The sequence below is a fragment of the Solea senegalensis genome, linkage group LG2 (genome assembly GCF_019176455.1).
Source record: "Solea senegalensis isolate Sse05_10M linkage group LG2, IFAPA_SoseM_1, whole genome shotgun sequence".
Taxonomy (NCBI): domain Eukaryota; kingdom Metazoa; phylum Chordata; class Actinopteri; order Pleuronectiformes; family Soleidae; genus Solea; species Solea senegalensis.
Genome location: NC_058022.1, coordinates 805,908 through 826,095, shown reverse-complemented (window position 1 = coordinate 826,095; position 20,188 = coordinate 805,908). Strand labels below are relative to the sequence as shown.

General features: G+C 47.7%; 1 protein-coding gene across 1 annotated transcript in view; it reads left to right on the top strand.

The window, feature by feature from the left end:
- Nucleotides 1–20,188, top strand: part of LOC122786910 (titin-like) — a 147,582-nt gene that overhangs the window by 125,511 nt on the left and 1,883 nt on the right. The window contains exons 206-229 of the mRNA XM_044053443.1: nt 52–1,815; nt 2,070–2,363; nt 2,666–2,950; nt 3,036–3,335; nt 3,439–5,505; nt 5,595–5,897; nt 5,988–6,293; nt 6,704–6,994; nt 7,084–7,383; nt 7,486–7,791; nt 7,899–8,201; nt 8,563–8,844; nt 8,972–9,565; nt 9,654–9,941; nt 10,052–10,351; nt 10,489–10,791; nt 10,881–11,183; nt 11,272–11,856; nt 11,941–12,243; nt 12,498–12,797; nt 13,151–13,726; nt 13,822–14,127; nt 14,211–14,816; nt 14,932–20,144. Of these exons, the coding sequence (XP_043909378.1) occupies nt 52–1,815; nt 2,070–2,363; nt 2,666–2,950; nt 3,036–3,335; nt 3,439–5,505; nt 5,595–5,897; nt 5,988–6,293; nt 6,704–6,994; nt 7,084–7,383; nt 7,486–7,791; nt 7,899–8,201; nt 8,563–8,844; nt 8,972–9,565; nt 9,654–9,941; nt 10,052–10,351; nt 10,489–10,791; nt 10,881–11,183; nt 11,272–11,856; nt 11,941–12,243; nt 12,498–12,797; nt 13,151–13,726; nt 13,822–14,127; nt 14,211–14,816; nt 14,932–20,144 (16,478 nt within the window). The remainder of the gene's footprint in view (nt 1–51; nt 1,816–2,069; nt 2,364–2,665; nt 2,951–3,035; nt 3,336–3,438; nt 5,506–5,594; nt 5,898–5,987; nt 6,294–6,703; nt 6,995–7,083; nt 7,384–7,485; nt 7,792–7,898; nt 8,202–8,562; nt 8,845–8,971; nt 9,566–9,653; nt 9,942–10,051; nt 10,352–10,488; nt 10,792–10,880; nt 11,184–11,271; nt 11,857–11,940; nt 12,244–12,497; nt 12,798–13,150; nt 13,727–13,821; nt 14,128–14,210; nt 14,817–14,931; nt 20,145–20,188) is intronic.

The window sequence follows — 20,188 nt, the reverse complement described above, 5'->3', positions numbered from 1 at the left end:
GAACTGTTGTGCTTTTTGTATGACCCTGAATATTTTTAAATGTTTTCACAGAGGAGGCCCAGATTGACTCAGACGTGGCCATGAGGACTCACTACATTGTGAAGGCTGGAAAGGATGTGGAGCTGTGTGTTCCCCTGAAGGGCAGACCTGCTCCCACTGCTTCTTGGAGTAAAGGAGATGAATGCATCGATCGCAACCACAAGTACGAGTTCCACCACTCAGACACAAGCACTGTTCTTGTGATGCGTGAGGTGACCAGACTGGACACTGGAAAGTACACAGTCAAGATAGAGAATAGTGTGGGAGAGCCAAAGACACTGACCCTGTCCGTAAAGGTCCAGGATACCCCAGCTCAGTGCAGAAACCTGGTCCTGAAAGAGGTGACACGTGGTAAGGTGACTCTGTGTTGGGAGCCTCCTCTCCTCGATGGCGGTGCTGAGATCACCAACTATATTGTCGAGAAGAGGGACTCCTCCAAGAGATCCTACTCTGCAGTGATGAGCAAATGCACAGAGACCACATACACCATTGAAGACCTCTCTGAGAAGACTCCTTACTTCTTCCGTGTGCGAGCCGAGAATGAGAACGGTGTTGGTGATCCTTGTGACACACTGGAGCCTGTGAAAGCCACAGAGACTCCAGGACCAGTCAAGGAGGTCTCCATGAAGGACTCATCAAAGACGTCTGTCACTCTGCAGTGGCTGAAGCCTGATTATGATGGTGGAAGCATCATTTCTGACTATGTCATTGAGAAGAAGCTGAAGGGTGAGGAGTGGTCACTGGGAGGAACCAGCAGACAGTGTGAGTTTGAGGTCAAGAAACTCAAAGAGCATTCAGAAATGTTCTTCAGAGTCGCTGCAAGGAACGATAAGGGACAAGGTGATTTTGTTGAGAGTGGACCAATCAAAGTCATAGACTACATCATCACGCCTGAGGCTTGCCTCACTGAGTATCCAGATGGCAGAATCAGCGTCCGTCTGGGTCACAATGTGCACATCGAGCTGCCATACAAAGGCAAACCCAGACCTGCGATTCTGTGGCTGAAAGACAATCTTCCTCTGAAGGAGAGTGACCAGGTTCGCTTCAAGACGACCGAAAACAAAGCCACGCTGACAATTAAGAACGTGACAAAGGAGAACGAGGGTAAATACACTTTGACTCTAGACAACAAGGTCAACAGGAGATCATTCCACATTCATGTCATTACTCTTGGACCGCCATCAAAGCCTGTTGGACCCATCCGGCTGGATGAAGTGAGAGCTGAGAGCATCATGATCTCCTGGGATGAGCCGAATGACGATGGTGGCGGCGATATCACCTGCTACTCTGTGGAGAAGCGTGACACCTCCCAGACCAACTGGAAGATGGCTTGCTCCAGTGTAGTAGATACTCAGTTTAGAGTCGCCAACCTGATCAAGGGCATCCAATACCAGTTCAGAGTTTGTGCCGAAAACCGATATGGTGTCAGCGAGCCTCTGGTCTCACAGATGGTCATTGCCAAACACCAATTCAGGCCTCCAGGTCCACCAGGCACACCTTTTGTTTACAACATCACTAACGACGGAATGACCATCCAGTGGGAGAAGCCCATCTATGATGGTGGTACCCCCATCCAGGGCTACCATGTGGAGAAGAAAGAGAAGAATAGCGTCATGTGGCAAAAGGCAAACACCATGCTGATCAAAGAAACAGATTACAGGATTCAAGAGCTCATTGAAGGTCTGGAGTACTCCTTCAGAGTCTACGCCCAGAATGATGCTGGCTTCAGCCGAATGAGTGACGAGAGCAAGTCCACCATGGCTGTCAGTCCTGTTGGTGAGTGCTTATCCACAGGAATACGTTTCAGTTTGGCCAACTTCAGTAAATATCACTCAGAATATGTGTTGTTTCCATGTAACAAAGGAAAAAAAGTAATATTATTTTAATGTGGAAAACAAGAATCTTAAATAAGATTGTTCTAAATCAGGAGGCTCTGCAGTGACTGAAATAATAATAATAATGATAATAGTTTTCATAATAAATGATTGTTATTGTTGTCAAATTGTAACTTGTCCCCCTTTTTTTTTCAGATCCTCCTGGTCAGCCTGACTACACTGATGTGACCAGTGACTCCGTGACACTGAAGTGGGAAGCACCCAAACGTGATGGTGGCAGCAAGATCACCGGCTACACCGTTGAGAAACGCCAAGGTCAAGGTCGCTGGTTCAAGGCCAACTTGACCGACGTGCACGATTGCCTCTACACTGTCACTGGTTTGGCAACAAATGAACGCTACGAGTTCAGAGTCATTGCCAGAAATGCCATCGGTGTTGTCAGCCCGCCCTCCAACTCCTCTGGCTTGATTGTTGTTAGAAGTGAGAACGGTGAGTTATGATGGGACTTGTGATAAACACTGCTGTTGTTGTTTCTGTTGTCTGGTGTTTTAGAAGTTCATCATTTTTGCATTACTGCCTCCTTTACTTTGCACACTTTTGCCTCCACTGCTTTTCTTACTGTTTTGTAACTGAAATCATACATTCACACTAAATGCAACATAAATTTAAAGGTGCAATGTCAACATAGATGCTTCATTTGCTGTGAAATTTTAAAAAGAGTAAAGTATTTGTGAGGCACAATGTTGTGAAAGCTTCGTCCAAAGTCTGGATCTTTTATCCTTTATTACCAGCTTCTCCAAACATCGAGTTTGGTCCAGAGTACTTTGAGGGTTTGACAGTCAAGGCAGGAGACAACATCCGGCTGAAGGTAACCATCACTGGGCGTCCAGTTCCCAAAGTCATCTGGTTCAAAGATGGTGTGCAGGTCACTAAAAGGATGATGGACATCGTCAATATTGCTGGATCCAGCACTGTGTCTGTCAGGGATGCTGATCGTACACACAGTGGCCTCTACACTGTGGAGGCAACTAACGGATCTGGAACCAAGAAGGAGAAAATCCTTGTTCAAGTGCAAGGTACTGGGTTTTTACACGTTTCTCTTCATATATCTATCATTTGTTACCTGTGAATGTTCTAACATCTTAAACATGTGTGATGTAGACACACCTGGGGAGCCAGTGGGACCTATCACCTTCACAAATATTTCAGAAGGAAGGTGCACTCTGTCATGGAGCCCACCAGAGAACAATGGCTGCTCAGAAATAACCCATTACATCATTGAAAAGCGAGAGACCGCCAAGATCTCCTGGGCCTTGGTATCAGATGAATGTAAGACGACCACTTTCACTACAACCAAGCTCATCAAGTCCAACGAGTACCAGTTCAGGGTCTCTGCCATGAACAAGTTTGGAGTTGGCAGACCTTTGGAATCCAGCCCCATCATTGCCCAGCTGCAGTACAGTAAGTGGAGAAATCAACAAATGAGTAAATGAATGAATGAATGAGTAAAAATACAGAGTACCTATCATTTATCATCACTCAACAACTACTATGTCTTCTGCAGCTACTCCTGATGCTCCAGGAACTCCTGAAGCCACTGAGGTGAGTGGAGAAAGCATCACCCTCTCTTGGGCTCCTCCAACATCAGATGGAGGAAACCCCATTCAGTCCTACATCGTGGAGAAGAGAGAAAAGAAGACTGTTCGGTTCTACAAGGTGATCACCAAGAAGCCCATCATCGATTGTGCTCACAAGGTGCTTCACCTGACAGAGGATTTGGAATATGAGTTCCGTGTCATGGCTGTCAATGATGCCGGCATTGGTGCTTTTAGTAACATCTCTTTGCCAATCAAAGCCGCTGAGCCAAAGGATATTCCTTGTGCTCCATCTGTAGTCTGTGTGTCCGACTCCACCAACACATCCATCAGTCTGGAATGGAGCAGACCTGCGGATGATGGTGGCATGGAGGTCCTGGGCTACATCATTGAGATGGTGAAGGGAGATGAGCCAGAGTGGACAAGAGCAAACAAGGAGCTGGTTCCAGAAACAAACTATACGGTAACAGGTCTTCATACGGGAGCTGATTACAGATTCCGTGTTGCAGCTGTCAATCATGTGGGTAGAGGTGAGGAGAAGGAGACTCCAGAGCCGGCCCAGGCTGTAGACCGACTTGCTCCACCACTAGTGGACATCGATGCATCGTTCAGGCAGACACACATTGTCAAGGCAGGAGGTTCAGTGTGCCTCGGCATCCACTTCCGAGGAAAACCCGTTCCCACTGCCACCTGGGTAAAAGAGGAAGGTGAGCTGGGTGTCATGTCTGAGATCATGACCACAGATGGCTACACTTCTCTGAGCATTGACAACTGCTCAAGAAATGATTCAGGCAAATACACCGTGAACCTAGAGAACACCAGCGGCAGTAAGGCTGTAACATTCACTCTAAAGGTGATGGACACCCCTGGACCTCCACAGAACATTGTATTCAAGGAGGTAACCAGAGGCTCAGTAAAACTTGCCTGGGAGCCTCCTCTCAATGATGGTGGAGCTAGAATCCATCACTATATTGTTGAAAGGCGTGAGGCTTCCCGCCGCACCTGGCAGCAGTCTGGTGGTAAGTGCACAAAGCACACCCTGAGCATCCAGGACCTGTTGGAGGGAGTACCATACTTCTTTAGAGTCTCAGCCGAGAACCAGCACGGTGTTGGCGAGGCATTTGAAATGACAGAACCCGTCATTGCCACTGCAGAGCCGGCATCTCCAAAGAGAATGGATGTGCTGGATACCACTGACAGTTCCGTGGTCCTTGGTTGGATGAAACCTGAACACGATGGTGGCAGCCGTATCCAGGGCTACATCATTGAAGCAAAGAAAAAGGGTACAGACAAGTGGATTGTGGCTGGTAACACCACTAATCTTTTCTATGTGGTTGAAAGGCTCAACAAGGGTGACGAATATGACTTCCGTGTGAAGGCTAAGAATGAATCTGGCTCCAGCAAACCCAGGGAAACGTTGGCATCCGTGCTGGTCAAAGAGCCTCACATCGAACCTGCTGCCGACCTCAGTGAGATCGCCAACCAGCTGATCACATGCAATTCTGGCAGCACCTTTATCATCGATGTTCCTATCAGTGGTAGACCTGCTCCTAAAGTCACCTGGAAGCTGGAGGAAATGAGGCTGAAGAACTCTGACAGAGTCACCATCAAAGTCGCTAAGGACCGAACCAGCATCTCCGTTAAGGAGGCCATGAGAGGAGATGGTGGGAAATACTACCTGACTCTGGAGAATGTGACAGGTAGCAAGACCTTCACCATTGAAGTTAATGTCACAGGTAGACCCAGTCCTCCAAGTGGACCAATTGAAATCACATCCATCACCTCTGAGTCCTGTGTCATGAACTGGCAACCACCCGAAGATGATGGCGGCACTGATATCACCAACTACATAGTGGAAAAGCGCGAGTCTGGTTCCACTGCCTGGCAGCTGATCAACTCCAGTGTGAAGCGCACATCTCTTCACGTCAGCCACCTGACCAAGTATATGCAGTACACATTCAGAGTGTCTGCAGAGAACAGGTTTGGGGTCAGTAAACCTGCCGAGTCTGAGACCATCGTCGCCGAACATCCATTCAGTATGTACTTTTAACTCCCTGAATAATAACATCTTCTCTTAAAATAAAATGTGACTCTACTTAAAAATGAAATATGTTTTTATTCACAGCGCCTCCTGGTCCACCAACCAGACCTTCAGCGTTCAATATAACTGCTAACACAATGACCCTGAAGTGGGAGGAGCCTTACCATGATGGTGGTAGCAAAGTGACGGGATACTGGATCGAAAAGAAGGAGAGGAACAACATCCTGTGGGTGAGGGAGAATAAGATCCCTTGCTTTGAGTGTTACCACAAGGTGGAGGATCTGGTGGAAGGCCTGGAATACCAGTTCAGGGTTTATGCCATGAACAGTGTTGGACTGAGCAAAGCCAGTGAGGCCTCAAAGGGTGCAGTCGCTCAAAACCCAGTTGGTGAGTTCAGATACACTTTAACGTCAAACTTAAACACATCTCTGTGTGTTTCTCAATTGCTTTGAAACAAATGTTTTTCCTACTTTTTAGATCCTCCAAGTAAACCTGAAGTCACAAACGTTACAAGAAGCACAGTCTCCCTTAAATGGTCAGCTCCACTTAACGATGGCGGCAGTCCCATTGTGGGCTACATAATCGAGCGTAAGCCGTACACTTTGACCGGCGAAGGCCGCTGGCTCAAGTGTAACTACACCAATGTGACAGACCAGTTCTACACAGTTACGGCTCTGGGAGAAGGAGAGCCCTACGAGTTCAGGGTTATCGCCAAGAATGCCAACCAGGTCTTCAGTATGCCTTCACTGTCCACAGGCTCTGTACAGTGCAAGACTGACTTTGGTAAGATCCTCATCTGTGACCATAAAAAACATACATCTATATAACTACAATGCTGACTGATAGTAATAAGAACAATAATAATAATGATGATAATAATAATAATAATGATGATGATGATGCATGTGTGGAAGTATAATTGTGTTTCATCTGTATTGAAATATTAACTTATATTTCATTATTATTATTATTATTATTATTAATAATATTATTTATACAATGACCCTGTGGAACTCAAAACAAATCTCAAATCATACCTGAATTGTACACCTACATTTTTACAAATGAAACATCACAATCAACAGGCTACCTGTTTTCTACAGGTAGCTGCTGAGAGACGTCTCCTCAATGTTACCTGGTGATTTATCAGCCACCAGTATTTTAATACTTGGTTCTTTGTATTAACTCAACAGAGCCTCCAAAAGCTCAGCTCGACAGCAAACTCATGTCTGAGACTGTGAGGGTCAGGGCTGGTTCAGACCTGGTCCTGGATGCTGCTGTAGGAGGCAGACCGGACCCCAAGGCTTCCTGGTCCAAGGGCAACAGGGAACTGGACATGTGTGAGAAGTACCATCTGCAGTACACCTCGACACGGGCCATGGCCATCATCAAGTTCTGTGACAGAGATGACACCGGAAAGTACATCCTGACGGTCCGAAATGTGAGTGGAACCAAGACTGCTGAGGTCAACGTAAAAGTGCTCGGTAAGAAAATGTTTATTTTCCAAACATTTTGTATGTTTAGAGATTCCACCAGAAAGCAACATAACATGAGCACATGTGTTTTTTCCCAGACACACCCGGAGTGTGTGAAGGCAGCATTAGTATCAGTAAAATCACTGAGGAGTCGTGCACCTTGAGCTGGAATCCTCCGCTGGAGGACGGTGGTGATGAGGTTTCCCACTTTACTGTGGAAAGGCGCGACACCAACAGGCTCAACTGGGTCATCATGCAGGCAGAGTGCAAGGAGGTAACCTGCAACATCACTGGCTTGTTCAAGAACACAGAGTACCTGTTCAGAGTCCGGGGAGTCAACAAATACGGCGCTGGAGTCCCTCTGCAGTCAGAACCCATGATCGCCAGAAACACTTTCAGTAAGTGACCTTAAAGACTTGCAACAAACTTAGTCTTTGTTACAAAAATCAAGCCCACTAAACCCCTAATCTCAACTGAACTTGTGTTCTGCCTTTCCTTAGCTGTGCCATCTCCTCCTGGAGCTCCAGAAATCCTGGCATCAGGAAAAGACTTTGCCACCATCGGGTGGCTGAAGCCCGAGAGTGATGGTGGCAGCCCACTGACCCACTACCTGGTGGAGCGGCGTGAAAGGAAAAGTGCCCGTTGGGTGAAGGTGAACAGGGATGGAAGTTACCTGGACACCACTTTAAAGGTGTCTGGTTTGACTGAAGGCAACATCTACCAGTTCAGAGTGACCGCCATCAACAAGGCCGGAGATAGTGAGCCCAGCGACGTTTCTCTGTACATCGTCTGCAGAGTTCCCACAAGTGAGTCCTTTTGGTCCAAATATGTGACGCCATTGTGACAGTAACTATTGTCGATCTTCTATGACATCACAGATGTGTTGATCTTCACTCTTGTGTCTCCACCTCAGGCACCCCAGCTCCTCCTTCTATCCCTCGTATCACCGACACCCATTCTGACAGCATCAGCCTGGCGTGGTCCCGTCCAGTGGAGGACGGAGGAGCTGATGTGATTGGATACATCCTGGAGATGCATGAAGCCGGAACAGAGGAATGGAAGAAGGCTCACGAGAAGACACTGCGTAGTCCAGAGTACAATGTGACTGGACTTTCTGCTGGAAAGAAATACTGCTTCAGAGTGGCCGGCATCAACATCAACGGCACCGGAGACTTCAGTGAACCGTGCGCTGAGACTCAGCCAGTTGAGAGGATTGGTGAGTCATCTGGAATATAAGTTGCTGCTGAAGTTCGGACATGATTCTGTTTGTCCCTGTAACACAAATGTCCACAAAAGTTGTTCCAAACAGTCGGTGGAAGTTCCACCGCTACTCAAAATTTTAGGTTAATGTGTGAGTGAGCTCATGTGAGAACAGAACAGGAGCATTTCCAGGTAATTCATAGTGGGTGAGCGAGTGTCCTGCAGGCTCCTGTTGTGATCATCCTGAACAAAACAAAAACAACAAAAGATGCCTATTTTAGATAAGATGAAAAGATAAATATTCATGATTATCTTCACAATAGAAGTGATTTTTACTGCAGTGTGTCGCATTATACAAGTGCTTTTTCCGCACACAGAAATTCCCGACTTTGAGCTCCATGATGACCTAAAGAAGACCATCTGTCTGCGGGCCGGTGGCTCACTTCGCCTTTTTGTCAACATCAGTGGTCGTCCTAGTCCAGCCATCACTTGGAACAAACCAGGTGTTGACCTCCACAACAGAGGTTTCATCGAGATCACCAACAAATCCACTACACTCATTATCGATAAAGTTCATCGCTATGATGCTGGCAAGTACACGCTCATCGCAGAGAACTCTGCCGGCAAACAGGAAGTCAACATTCTGGTCAAGGTCTATGGTAAGTCCCGGAAGCGAGTTTAAAATATAACATTAACTGCACTCTGTCTTTTGTTTTTGCGATTTATACAGTATGTTTTTGAACATACAAGTCACAGCTAAATTACAAAATAAATTTTCATTTTTAGATACTCCGGGACCAACTGGGCCACTTAAGATCAGGGAGCTGACTAAAGACTCGGCCACCATCTCTTGGGAAGCCCCAACTGTCGATGGCGGTGCTCCCGTCAACAATTTCATCATTGAGAGGCGTGAAGCTTCTATGAGAGCCTACAAGACCGTCACCTCCAAGTGCAGCAAAACGTCCTACAAGATTGACGGCCTGATGGAGGGCATGCTCTACTACTTCCGGGTAATGCCTGAGAACATTTACGGAATTGGAGAACCCTGCGAGCATCCCGATGCTGTCCTGGTTTGCGAGGTGCCTCTGTCACCTCAGAAACTGGAGGTGATGGACGTCACAAAGACCTCTGTGACTCTGGGCTGGGAGAAGCCTGAGCACGATGGAGGCAGCCGACTGACGAACTACGTCATTGAGGCCTGCAAGTTTGGCACAGATAAGTGGATGAAGGTGGCCACACTGAAGCTCACAGACTTTGAGCACACCATTGAAAAGCTTAACGAGCATGAACAGTACCTGTTCAGAGTCAAAGCCGTTAACAGCAGAGGAGCCAGTGAACCCAAAGAGCTTCTCACACCCGTCACTGTTCAGGAACAGAGAGGTAAAGAACTCATAACAACAAATTAACAGCTTAACAGCATGAAAGACAAAAACAATTTAACAATGTGTCCTGTTTTCCTCATTTTCAGTTATGCCCATTGTGGACTTCTCCACTATTCCTCAGAAGATTGTCAATGTCCTTGCCGGTAAGACTCTAGAATTGGACCTGCCCATCATCGGCCGGCCTCCTCCTGTCTGTGCTTGGTACTTGAATGACAACAGAATCAAAATTACCGACCGTGTCAAGATCAAGAGCAGCGGCAAATTTTCCAAACTCACAATGTCCAACACCACCATTGATGACAGCGGTGACTATGTGCTGGAAGTGAAGAATGCAGTTGGCATCATCACTGAGGTCATCAAGGTCATCATCCTGTGTAAGAAACCACACCTTAGTGACTTGGCCAGTCACTTATTAAGATTTCAAATAGAACCACATATTTTTATGAACGTTTTTCACAAACTGCAACAATTTATCCTGTTCTAGCTAAACCTGATGAACCAACGGGACCAATAAGATTTGATGAGATAGACGCTACCACAGTCACCTGCAGCTGGGATCCTCCAGCCAGAGATGGCGGAGCACCCATCAGTGGTTATGTGGTAGAGCAGCGTGATGCCCACAGACCAGGCTGGGTGCCCATTTCTGAAGCTGTCAGCCGACCAACATTCAAGTTTGAGAACCTGATCGAAGGAGATGAGTACGTCTTCCGTGCTGCTGCTGTGAATCGCTATGGCACTGGAGAGTTCCTACAGTCAGAAATCGTCACCTGCAAGAGCTTGAATGGTTAGAAACTGTTAGCATTCAGCTGATATTACAGTAAATGAGATGATATGAAAACTTCATCACCAAACTTCAAACACCAAAATAATTATAATTCACAATATGAAAGAGTTCTGTAACATGTTTCTCGTCTTCCGCAGATGTACCTGGACCTCCCGGGCGTCCCACTGTCTTTGATGTGTCTCGTGATGGCATGACCGTGGCCTGGAACCCACCAGAAGAGGACGGCGGCCTGGAAGTTTCTGGATACATCATAGAGCGCAAAGAAGTCAGGTCTGACCGATGGGTACGCGCTAACAAGAACCCGATCACCATGACCAGATACAGGTCAACAGAGCTGATCGAGGGTCTGGAATATGAACACAGAATCACTGCCATCAATCCCCGAGGCATGAGTAAACCAAGTCTCCTATCTAAACCAGCAGTGGCAGCAGATCCCATTGGTAGGATTGAGTGTTAAAACTCATAACAATAGTAGATCTGTATTTTCAAGCAGCAGCCTGAAACACTAACATGCTTCTTTTTTCCTCAGATCCACCTGGGTGTCCTCAGAACCCAAGGATCACCGATACTACGAAGTCCTCTGTGTCACTGGCATGGAGTCCACCTGACGATGAGGGAGACGCAAGGGTGGACGGTTACCTGATTGAGATGCAGAAGGTGGGCACATTGTCCTGGATCAAGTGCAACACAACACCATCTCTGATCTGCGAGTACACACTGACCAACATGCCGCAAGGAGAGGAGTTCAAATTCCGTGTGATGGCCTGTAACGCTGGTGGCTCTGGAGAGCCTGCTGAAGTACCGGGAACTGTTAAAGTGACCGAGATGCTTGGTGAGGACATAGCAGTTGCTTTCATTAGAATTGCATTACGATCACTTTCATTTGTAAACTGACTTTTTGAACTGTCAATCTTCTCCAGAATCTCCTGATTTCGAGCTGGAGCTGAAGTACAAAGATGTGTATGTGGTTCGCCAGGGTGGAGTCGTCAGACTCTCTTTGCCCATCAAGGGTAAACCTCACCCAGTCTGCAAATGGTCCAAGGATGGTGGTGCTGTCTCCACAATGGCCATGATTGCCTCCACCGAGGACACCAGTGAACTGGTGATCAAGGGAGCTGAGAGGAGTGACTCTGGTGAATACAACCTCCTGCTGGAGAATAGGGTAGGCAAGAAGAAAGCTCAAATCAAGGTGAAGGTCATCGGGCGGCCAAGTGCTCCAGAGGGACCACTGGTGTTTGAGGAGGTTCAGGCTAACTCTGTCAAGGTGTCCTGGAAGGCACCAACTGATAACGGTGGCTCAGAGCTGTTGGGCTACATTGTTGAAAGACGTGAAGTGGCCAGAAACGCCTGGTATACCGTTGACTCCAGAGTGACTGACACTCACTTGGTTGTCAAAGGCCTGAAGGAGGGAACAGAGTACCACTTCAAGGTCACAGCTGAGAATGCCTTCGGTATCAGCAGCTCTCTGAAGTCAGAGCAGCCACTGGTGCCCAAGACTCCTCTCTGTAAGTATTTCATGTTGTTCTATTTTCCTGAGTGTGAAATCATTTTTGACCTGACATCAGTGATTTTTATTTTTTTAAATCCAGGTCCTCCTGAGCCTTCAAGCACCCCACCAGAAATCATGGACATCACCAAGAGCTCTGTGGCTCTAGCCTGGTCCAGACCAAAGGATGACGGAGGTTCTGCCATCACTGGGTACTTTGTTGAGTTCAAGGTGGTGTCTGCTGAGACGTGGTCCCGCCATGAGACCAAAATTACCTCCACCATGTTCACTCTGCATGGACTTACTCCCGATGCAGACTATCAGTTCCGCATTGTTGCTGTCAACGACATCGGGGAGAGTGAGGCTGGTCCTGCATCTGACCTGGTCACATGCAAGGATCCATTTGGTGAGTCCTCTCTCCTGATGAACTTATATAACCAATAATCAACAGCACTTCAATGATGTTAATAGTGATGTCATGTCATGGTCATGAGCCAGTAACATTAAAGTAATGTTTCACTCTAAACCAGTAGAGAACTGTTGTAAAACTGATCAAAGCCTCTGATACTTAGAGGAGTTTTACAGATAATGAAACTGGCTGTTAGTTTCAGGAAGTAGAAAAAGCTTCACACTAACTGGTTTTTGTCTGTTTCTCTCCAGACAAGCCAAGCCAACCGGGTGAGATTGACACTGAGGCTGTTACAAACAACTACATCACAATACGCTGGCAACCTCCAGAGTGCGATGGTGGAAAGGAGGTCCTTGGCTACTGGGTAGAATACAGGAAGTCCATTGAGAGCACCTGGAAGAAGTGTAACAAGCAGAGGCTGAAAGAGAAGGAGTTCACCATGCCAGGGCTGAATGAGGCCACAGAATACGAGTTCAGAGTGTTTGCTGAAAATGAGACAGGAATGAGCAGACCTAGAAGGACTACCACATGCATTAAGACCAAACAGAGCGGTAGGTAGATGAAAATGTACATATACAATATACAAGTTTTACTTGTGGTGGTTAGCTGGGAGGGAGCTGGACTTGTGTGAGTCATTTATTTATTTTTTACTTTGCATCCAAGAGGCTTTCACTTGTGACTGCTGACGAACTCCGGACTCTACGAGGCTAATACCTGGAAATTCCCACCAGTCAGTCAAAATTGAAGAAGCGTCTTGGAACTTAATCCAAGCTAGTCCAGTTATCCAGTTGTCTACAGCTAACTACTGTAGATGACTTTGACCTGGATGACTGAGAATCCCCAGACTCCTCACATAAATAAATAAAATGAATAAACAACATTACTCTCTGGTTTGTATTTACAGCTGAAGCAAAACCAAGCCTGAGGAAGGAAATGGATGAAGTAACTGTCAAGCTTGGCCAGCCTGCTGTCATGAAGTGCCAGATTATTGGCAGACCTGTCCCTGAAATGAAGTGGTATCATGCTGGCAAAGAGGTCGTGGAGTCCCGCAAGTATGCGATAAGTTCCGACGGACGAAACCACTCCTTGTCCATCATGACTGACCAGCAAGAAGATGAGGGAGAGTACACTTGCAAGGCCATCAATGATGCCGGAGAAGCAGAAACCACCGGCGTCCTGGTTCTGGAGGCAGCTCCATCCTTCCATAGCGACTACCCACTGAAGGAAACCTACTATGCTGGTCTGGGAACCACTCTGCGTATCCACGCTGTCTACGTTGGACGCCCAGAGCCGAAGATCATGTGGCTGCATGGAGCAAAGACACTGGAGAACACAGACGACATCAGTATTGAGACAACTGAGCATTACACGCACCTGGTCGTCAAGAATGTGCAGCGCAGAGTCCACGGAGGCAAATACAGGATCAGGCTGCACAACCACTTTGGCAGGGCTGACATTGCATTCAATGTGGAGATCTATGGTATGTTAAGGTTAATACCTTCAGTGAGGACAATAACACACTGTGTGCGTCAGTGCACCAGATTTATTAACTCAATCCATTTGCTTTGTTTTCAGACAAACCTGACATACCTCAGGGTCCAATAGTTCTGGATGCTCTCCTGAAGAATTCCGTCATCATCAGCTGGAAGCCTCCCAAAGACGATGGCGGCTGCATGATCACCAACTACATTGTTGAGAAGCGTGAGGACAAGGAGGGCACACAGTGGGAACTGGTGTCGTCATCCATCAACGGCACATCGTGTCGCGTTCCTAACCTCATTGACAGCGCCGGATACTTCTTCCGTGTGTACGCCCAGAATCGCTATGGGAATAGTGAACCATTGGAGCTCACTTCACCTATTCTTATCAAGAGCCAGCTGGGTGAGTGTAATTCATTAGATTATGTCAGTGTAGAACTTTAATAAATATCTGCAGTGGCTACTGACACTTGTTTCTGTCCACAGAGAAACCATCACCACCTTTGTCACCTCTTGTGTCCGGAATCACCAAGGACTCCTGCGTCGTTTCATGGAAGCCTCCTCTCAGTGACGGCGGCTCCAAGATCAAGAGCTATTTCCTTGAGAAGAAGCACAAAAAGGACAAGAAGGAATGGACCGACTGGACTCTAGTGACCACGGATGAGATCAAACAGACAGTGTTCTCCGTCAAGCGTCTGACAGAGGGCATCCAGTACATTTTCCGTGTAAAGTGCGAGAACCTTGGTGGACAGAGTGACCACAGCGAGGAGACGGCTCCCATCATCCCAGCCACAGCTGTTGAGATCCGTGCTCCAGCCTTCAAGGAGGAGCTGAGGAACATGAGTGTTAAGTACAAGAGCAATGCCACTCTTGTGTGCAAGATCATAGGACAACCCAAGCCTGTGATTAAATGGTTCAGGCGAGGGAAGGAGATCCATTCTGATGGAAAGAAAATCAAGATCCAGGAGTTTAAGGGAGGTTACCACCAGCTGGTCATTACAGAGGCAGATGAGGAAGACTCCACTGTCTACCAGATCAGAGCCACCAACCAGGGAGGTTCAATCTGTGCTACTGTCTCTTTGGATGTTGAAAGTAAGCCCACTTCCTTTCATTGCAAAATACTCTCGTTTGTACAACACCAGTATAAGCATATGATTATACCTTAATATTTATATAAAATGCTGTTAATCTTTTTCCCCATTTCTAGTCCCCGCTAAGATCAACCTGCCAAAGAACCTAAAGGACAAGGAAGCCATCCCTGCCCTGCGTGGAGAGGTGGTCAACATCAAAATTCCTTTTGGAGGAAAACCAGATCCTGTCATTACATGGCAGAAAGGACAAGATCTCATTGACAGCAATGGCCACTACCAGGTCATTGTAACTAGGTCCTTCACTTCATTGGTGTTCCCCAATGGAGTTGAGAAGAAGGATGCTGGGTTCTATATCGTGTGTGCCAAGAACAGATTTGGCATTGACCAACAGACAGTTGAGCTGGATGTGGCCGATGTGCCTGATCCTCCACGTGGCCTCAAAGCCAGCGAAGTCTCCAGAGATTCTGTCTCACTGAACTGGGTGGCACCAGCTAATGATGGTGGCAGCAGGGTCATCAACTACATCATTGAGAAATGCCCCACCACCGCTGAGAGGTGGGAGCGAGTGGTTCAGTCTCGTGACACCCGCTATACTGTCACCAATCTGTTTGGAGGAACCAGCTATCAGTTCAGAGTCATCGCAGAGAACAAGTTTGGACAGAGTGCACCATCTGAGACGAGTGGACCTGTCATGACTAAAGAGGACAAATCCAGAGTTCTGCTCTATGACAGGGAGGTCGATGACACTGGACGTGTTCCCACGGGCAAAGCTCAACACACTGACGCTAAGAATATGCACAACAAATATGCTATTGCTGAGGAATTGGGAAGAGGTCAGTTTGGCATTGTCCACCGCTGCGTTAGTGTCACCTCTGAGAGAACGTACATGGCTAAATTTGTCAAGGTCAGAGGTGCTGATCAAGCAATAGTCAAGAAGGAAATTGCAACACTCAACCTGGCCAAACACACCAACTATCTCCTCCTCCATGCGTCCTTTGACAGCCCAGAGGAGTTGGTGATGATCTATGACTTCATCTCTGGTGTCGACATCTTTGAGCGTCTCAGCACATCTGAGTTTGAGTTTAATGAGCGGGAGATTGTTAACTACATCAGGCAGATCTGCTCAGCTGTTGAATTCCTTCATGCCCAGAGCTACGGACACTTCGATATCAGACCCGAGAACATTGTTTACACGACCAGAACCAGCTCTAATGTGAAGATTATTGAGTTGGGCCAGTCCAGACACCTGACGCCCGGAGAGATAATCAAGATTCAGTATACCACAGCAGAGTACGCTGCTCCTGAGATCCACCAGTGTGACATGGTCAGCTCCGTCACAGACATGTGGTCAGTTGGTGTCCTTGCATATGTCCTCCTCAGTGGACTCAATCCATTCACATCTGAAACCAACCAACAGATGATTGACAACATCTCTAGTGCAGCCTATAGTTATGATGACGAATCCTTTAAACAGGTCAGTGTGGAGGCATTAGACTTCACAGACCGCCTGATGACGAAGGATCGCAAACATCGTATGACTGCTGCCGAAGCTCTGGCGCATCCTTGGCTCATCAAGCCTGCAGAGGAGATCAGCCCGAGAGCCATTCCAACTGGTAGACATAAGAGATACTATCAAGCAATGGTGAGAAAGGAGTGGAGCACTGTTGTCTCTGCTGCCCGTGTGGCCAGTGGTGGCTCCATCAGGTCCCAGCGTGGAGTCTTTGTCGCTAAAGTGAAGATTGCTCCATTTGAACATGGTCCTCTTGCAGGCCAGGTTGGACATGCAGTGGTGAATGAAGGCGACAGTGTGAAATTCATCTGCCACATTGACAACTACGACAGCACGACTGAGGTCACATGGTACTGCGGCGTCAGACAGCTCGAGGCTGGTGACAAATATGAAATTGAATACGAGGACGACCTGGCTGTAATCACCATCAACCGAGTCACACGAGCAGACGATGGCACTTACAGATGTAAGGTTGTGAATGAGTATGGTGAAGACAGTGCCTATGCAGAGCTGTTCATAAATGGTGTAAGATCTTACCGGGACTTCTTCACCAACCGTGTGGTCAAGAGAACCAAACGCAGAGTGGATACTGCCAGAATGCTTCAGAAACCGCCCGAGTTTACCCTTCCTCTGGTCAACCGTACGGCTTACATCGGCGAAGACGTGCGCTTCAGCGTCACCATCACTGTTCACCCTGAGCCGCGTGTTATTTGGCACAAATCTGGACAGAAACTCATCCCTGGACAAGATGAAAGGAAATATACCTTCATCAGCGACAAGGGTCTGTACCAGTTGATCATCCACAAACTTGAGAATGAAGATGACGCAGAATACAGTGTTGTGGCTCGCAACAGGTTCGGTGAGGACAACTGCAAGGCTCGTCTCACCGTTGTTCCTCGACCTAAACCAGCAGATCTGACCCTGAGGCCAATGTTTAAACGTGTGCTAGCAAATGTGGAGTGCAAGGAGGGCCAGAATATCCGCTTTGAGATCAGAGTATCTGGCCATCCCACACTGAAGTGGGAGAAGGATGGAACCCCTCTAGCCTTTGGACCATCTATTGAGGTTGTGCATGAGGGTCTTGATTACTTCATCCTCCATGTTAAGGACACTCTCCCTGAGGACTCTGGTGTGTACAGAGTTACTGCTACCAACTCTGCAGGATCTGCCGGTTGCCAGGCCACACTCAAAGTCGAGCGTGTCACTCATGTAAAGAAGGAATATGAGTTGTCTGAAAAAGAGAAAAAGCAGATAGCTGGAAAGGAGGAATTGGAGAAAAAGGTGAGGCTGGCTCAAATTCTGTCTGACACTGTTGTTACACCTTTGCCACCTGCAGCCGTACAAGCTGTGAGAGAGGCCGCCACCATGTTCAAACCTGCGGTGACAACAAAGAAGGGTGAGAAGACCAAGGCTGAGATACAGAAAGAACAAGAGGAGAGGAAGAAACGTGCAGATGAAAAGAGGTTGCGTATGCCCTATGTCGTCCCCACTCCTCGTGTCATTAACCCAGCGGTTCTTGAGGAAGACGTGGAGATAAAACACTTCAAGCCGTTCTCTGACATGAAATGGTACAAGAAATTGCGTGATCAGTACGAGTTCCCTGAGCCAATGGACAAAATCAAGCAGAAGAGGATGAAGCGCATTCGCCTCTCCAGGTGGGAGCAGTTCTACGAGGTGCCAATCAGGATCAAGGACCAGTACAAGCCTAAGTGGCGCATCTCCTCCATGACTCTGGATGACTTAGAGACTGTGAGGCCTGCAAGGCATCGCACTCCTTCCCCTGAGATAGACGCATACCACAGGATCAGGAGGAGATCCCTAGGTGACCTGTCAGATGAGGAACTGCTGCTCCCTGTGGATGAGTATTTATCCATGAAGAGAACTGAGGAGGAGAGGCTTCGTCTGGAGGAAGAGCTGGAGCTTGGCTACTCTGCTTCTCCACCGAGCCTCAGCCCAGTTCGCTTTGAGCTGTCTGCCCTGCGCCCCTCATCTCCCAGGAGAGTTTACAGCGAAGATGAGGAGGGAGAAGAGATTTATAGATATGATTCCTACAGAATTCCATCAAAGTACGAGGCTGGGCCAAGTTTCCTTGACCTGCGCCGGCGTCACGACAAAGCCACATACAGACCTCCAAGACAAGGGGTATACGAAGAGAGAGAGGATCAGGAGCTGCTCCGCCCCCACAAAACTGCACAGAGAATCTCATCCTACAAGAATGAACTTAAACGCATTGAGTTTGAGGAGAAGACACGCACCTCTAAAAAGGAAACAACTTCCACTCTTGTGACCTTTTCTGAGGGCATTGAATCTGAGCATCTGACCACCTTTACCTCCGAATATATTGGCAAACCCATTAAGAAGCTCCCAATGCCTGAACCTGAGAGGAGAAGATCTCCCACCCCAGACAGGTCAACGAGGACAGACATTGCCCCTCCCAGAGTCGACTTTGCATACAGGTATGAGGAGAGGAAGCAAGCTCTGAGATCAGAGAGAAGATCCGTGGAGAGGAAATTTGAGGTAGTGACACAGGCTCCTTTCAGCCTTGACCACGCCCCACGTATCACCATCAGGATGCGATCTCATCGTGTACCCGAAGGCTCAAACACCCGCTTCACCCTGAATGTCCAGGCCAAGCCCGACTCTGAGATCACGTGGTTCCATAATGGAAAAGAGATTTCTCAGAGCAGCAAATACCACATGACCAACATCAGTGGAGTCCTAACCCTCCACATCATCAACTGTGTTAGTGAAGACGCTGGCACGTACCGTGTGGTTTGTAAGAACATCAAAGGAGAAACTTCCGACTACGCCACTTTAGATGTGGCTGCAGAATATGCAGCTTTCTCTTCTCTCCGAAAAGATGAGGAACCTCCATCCTCTCACCTGCCAGAAATGACCAGAACTGAAGTGTATCATGTCTCATCCTCTGAGACAAAGGAAGCTGTGATCAAGACCATGACAGAGACCACCACTGTTGTCGAGAAGCCCAAAGAGACGCCTAGGGAGACACAGAGGGAGACGCCCAGTGCTCCTGCTCAGATTGTGAGCAAACCACAGTCTCTGACAGTCGAAGAGGGAGGCCTTGCCAGATTTGAGTGTGAAGTGTCTGGTGAGCCAGTTCCTTCTATCACCTGGATGCGTGAAGGAGAGGTTGTTGGTTCTTCTGCTCGTCACCACATTGTCTCTACTCAGTATAACTCCTCCTTTGAGATATCTGCCGTTGAGAAGACGGATGAAGGCAGCTACACACTGCTGGTGGAAAATTCTGCAGGTAAACAAGAGGCTCATTTCACTCTGACCATCCGTAAATCTGAGTCCAAGGAGAAAGTAGTCGCCCCTCCGAAAGTCACCACTCCAGAGGCCAAGTCTCCTCTTCCCAAGTCCCCTGAACCGGTCAAATCTCCTCAGAGAGTCAAGTCCCCTGAGCCAGTCAAATCTCCTCAGAGAGTCAAGTCTCCAGTCTCACCAAAATCCCCAACACCAAAATCCCCAACACCAAAATCCCCAACACCAAAATCCCCAACACCTAAATCCCCAACACCAAAATCCCCAACACCAAAATCTCCAACTCCATCTGAAAAGGAGCAAGGCTTAAACGGTTCCAAAAAAGTCCTGCAAAAGGAACTAACCTCTGATGAAGATGTATCCTCCCACAGCCAAGTGTGTGATACGACAGCCACCACCAGATGCTCAGGTGCACCTGGTTTTGTGTTGCAGTCCAGGTCCCAGAATGTGAACGAGGGACAAAGTCTCAAATTCACATGTGAACATGCTGGAGAACCTTCAGCTGAAGTTGAATGGCTGAAAGACGACATGTCGGTGAGTAGTTTCCTCCAGCAGGTTTTCAACGGAAGAGCTTTGAA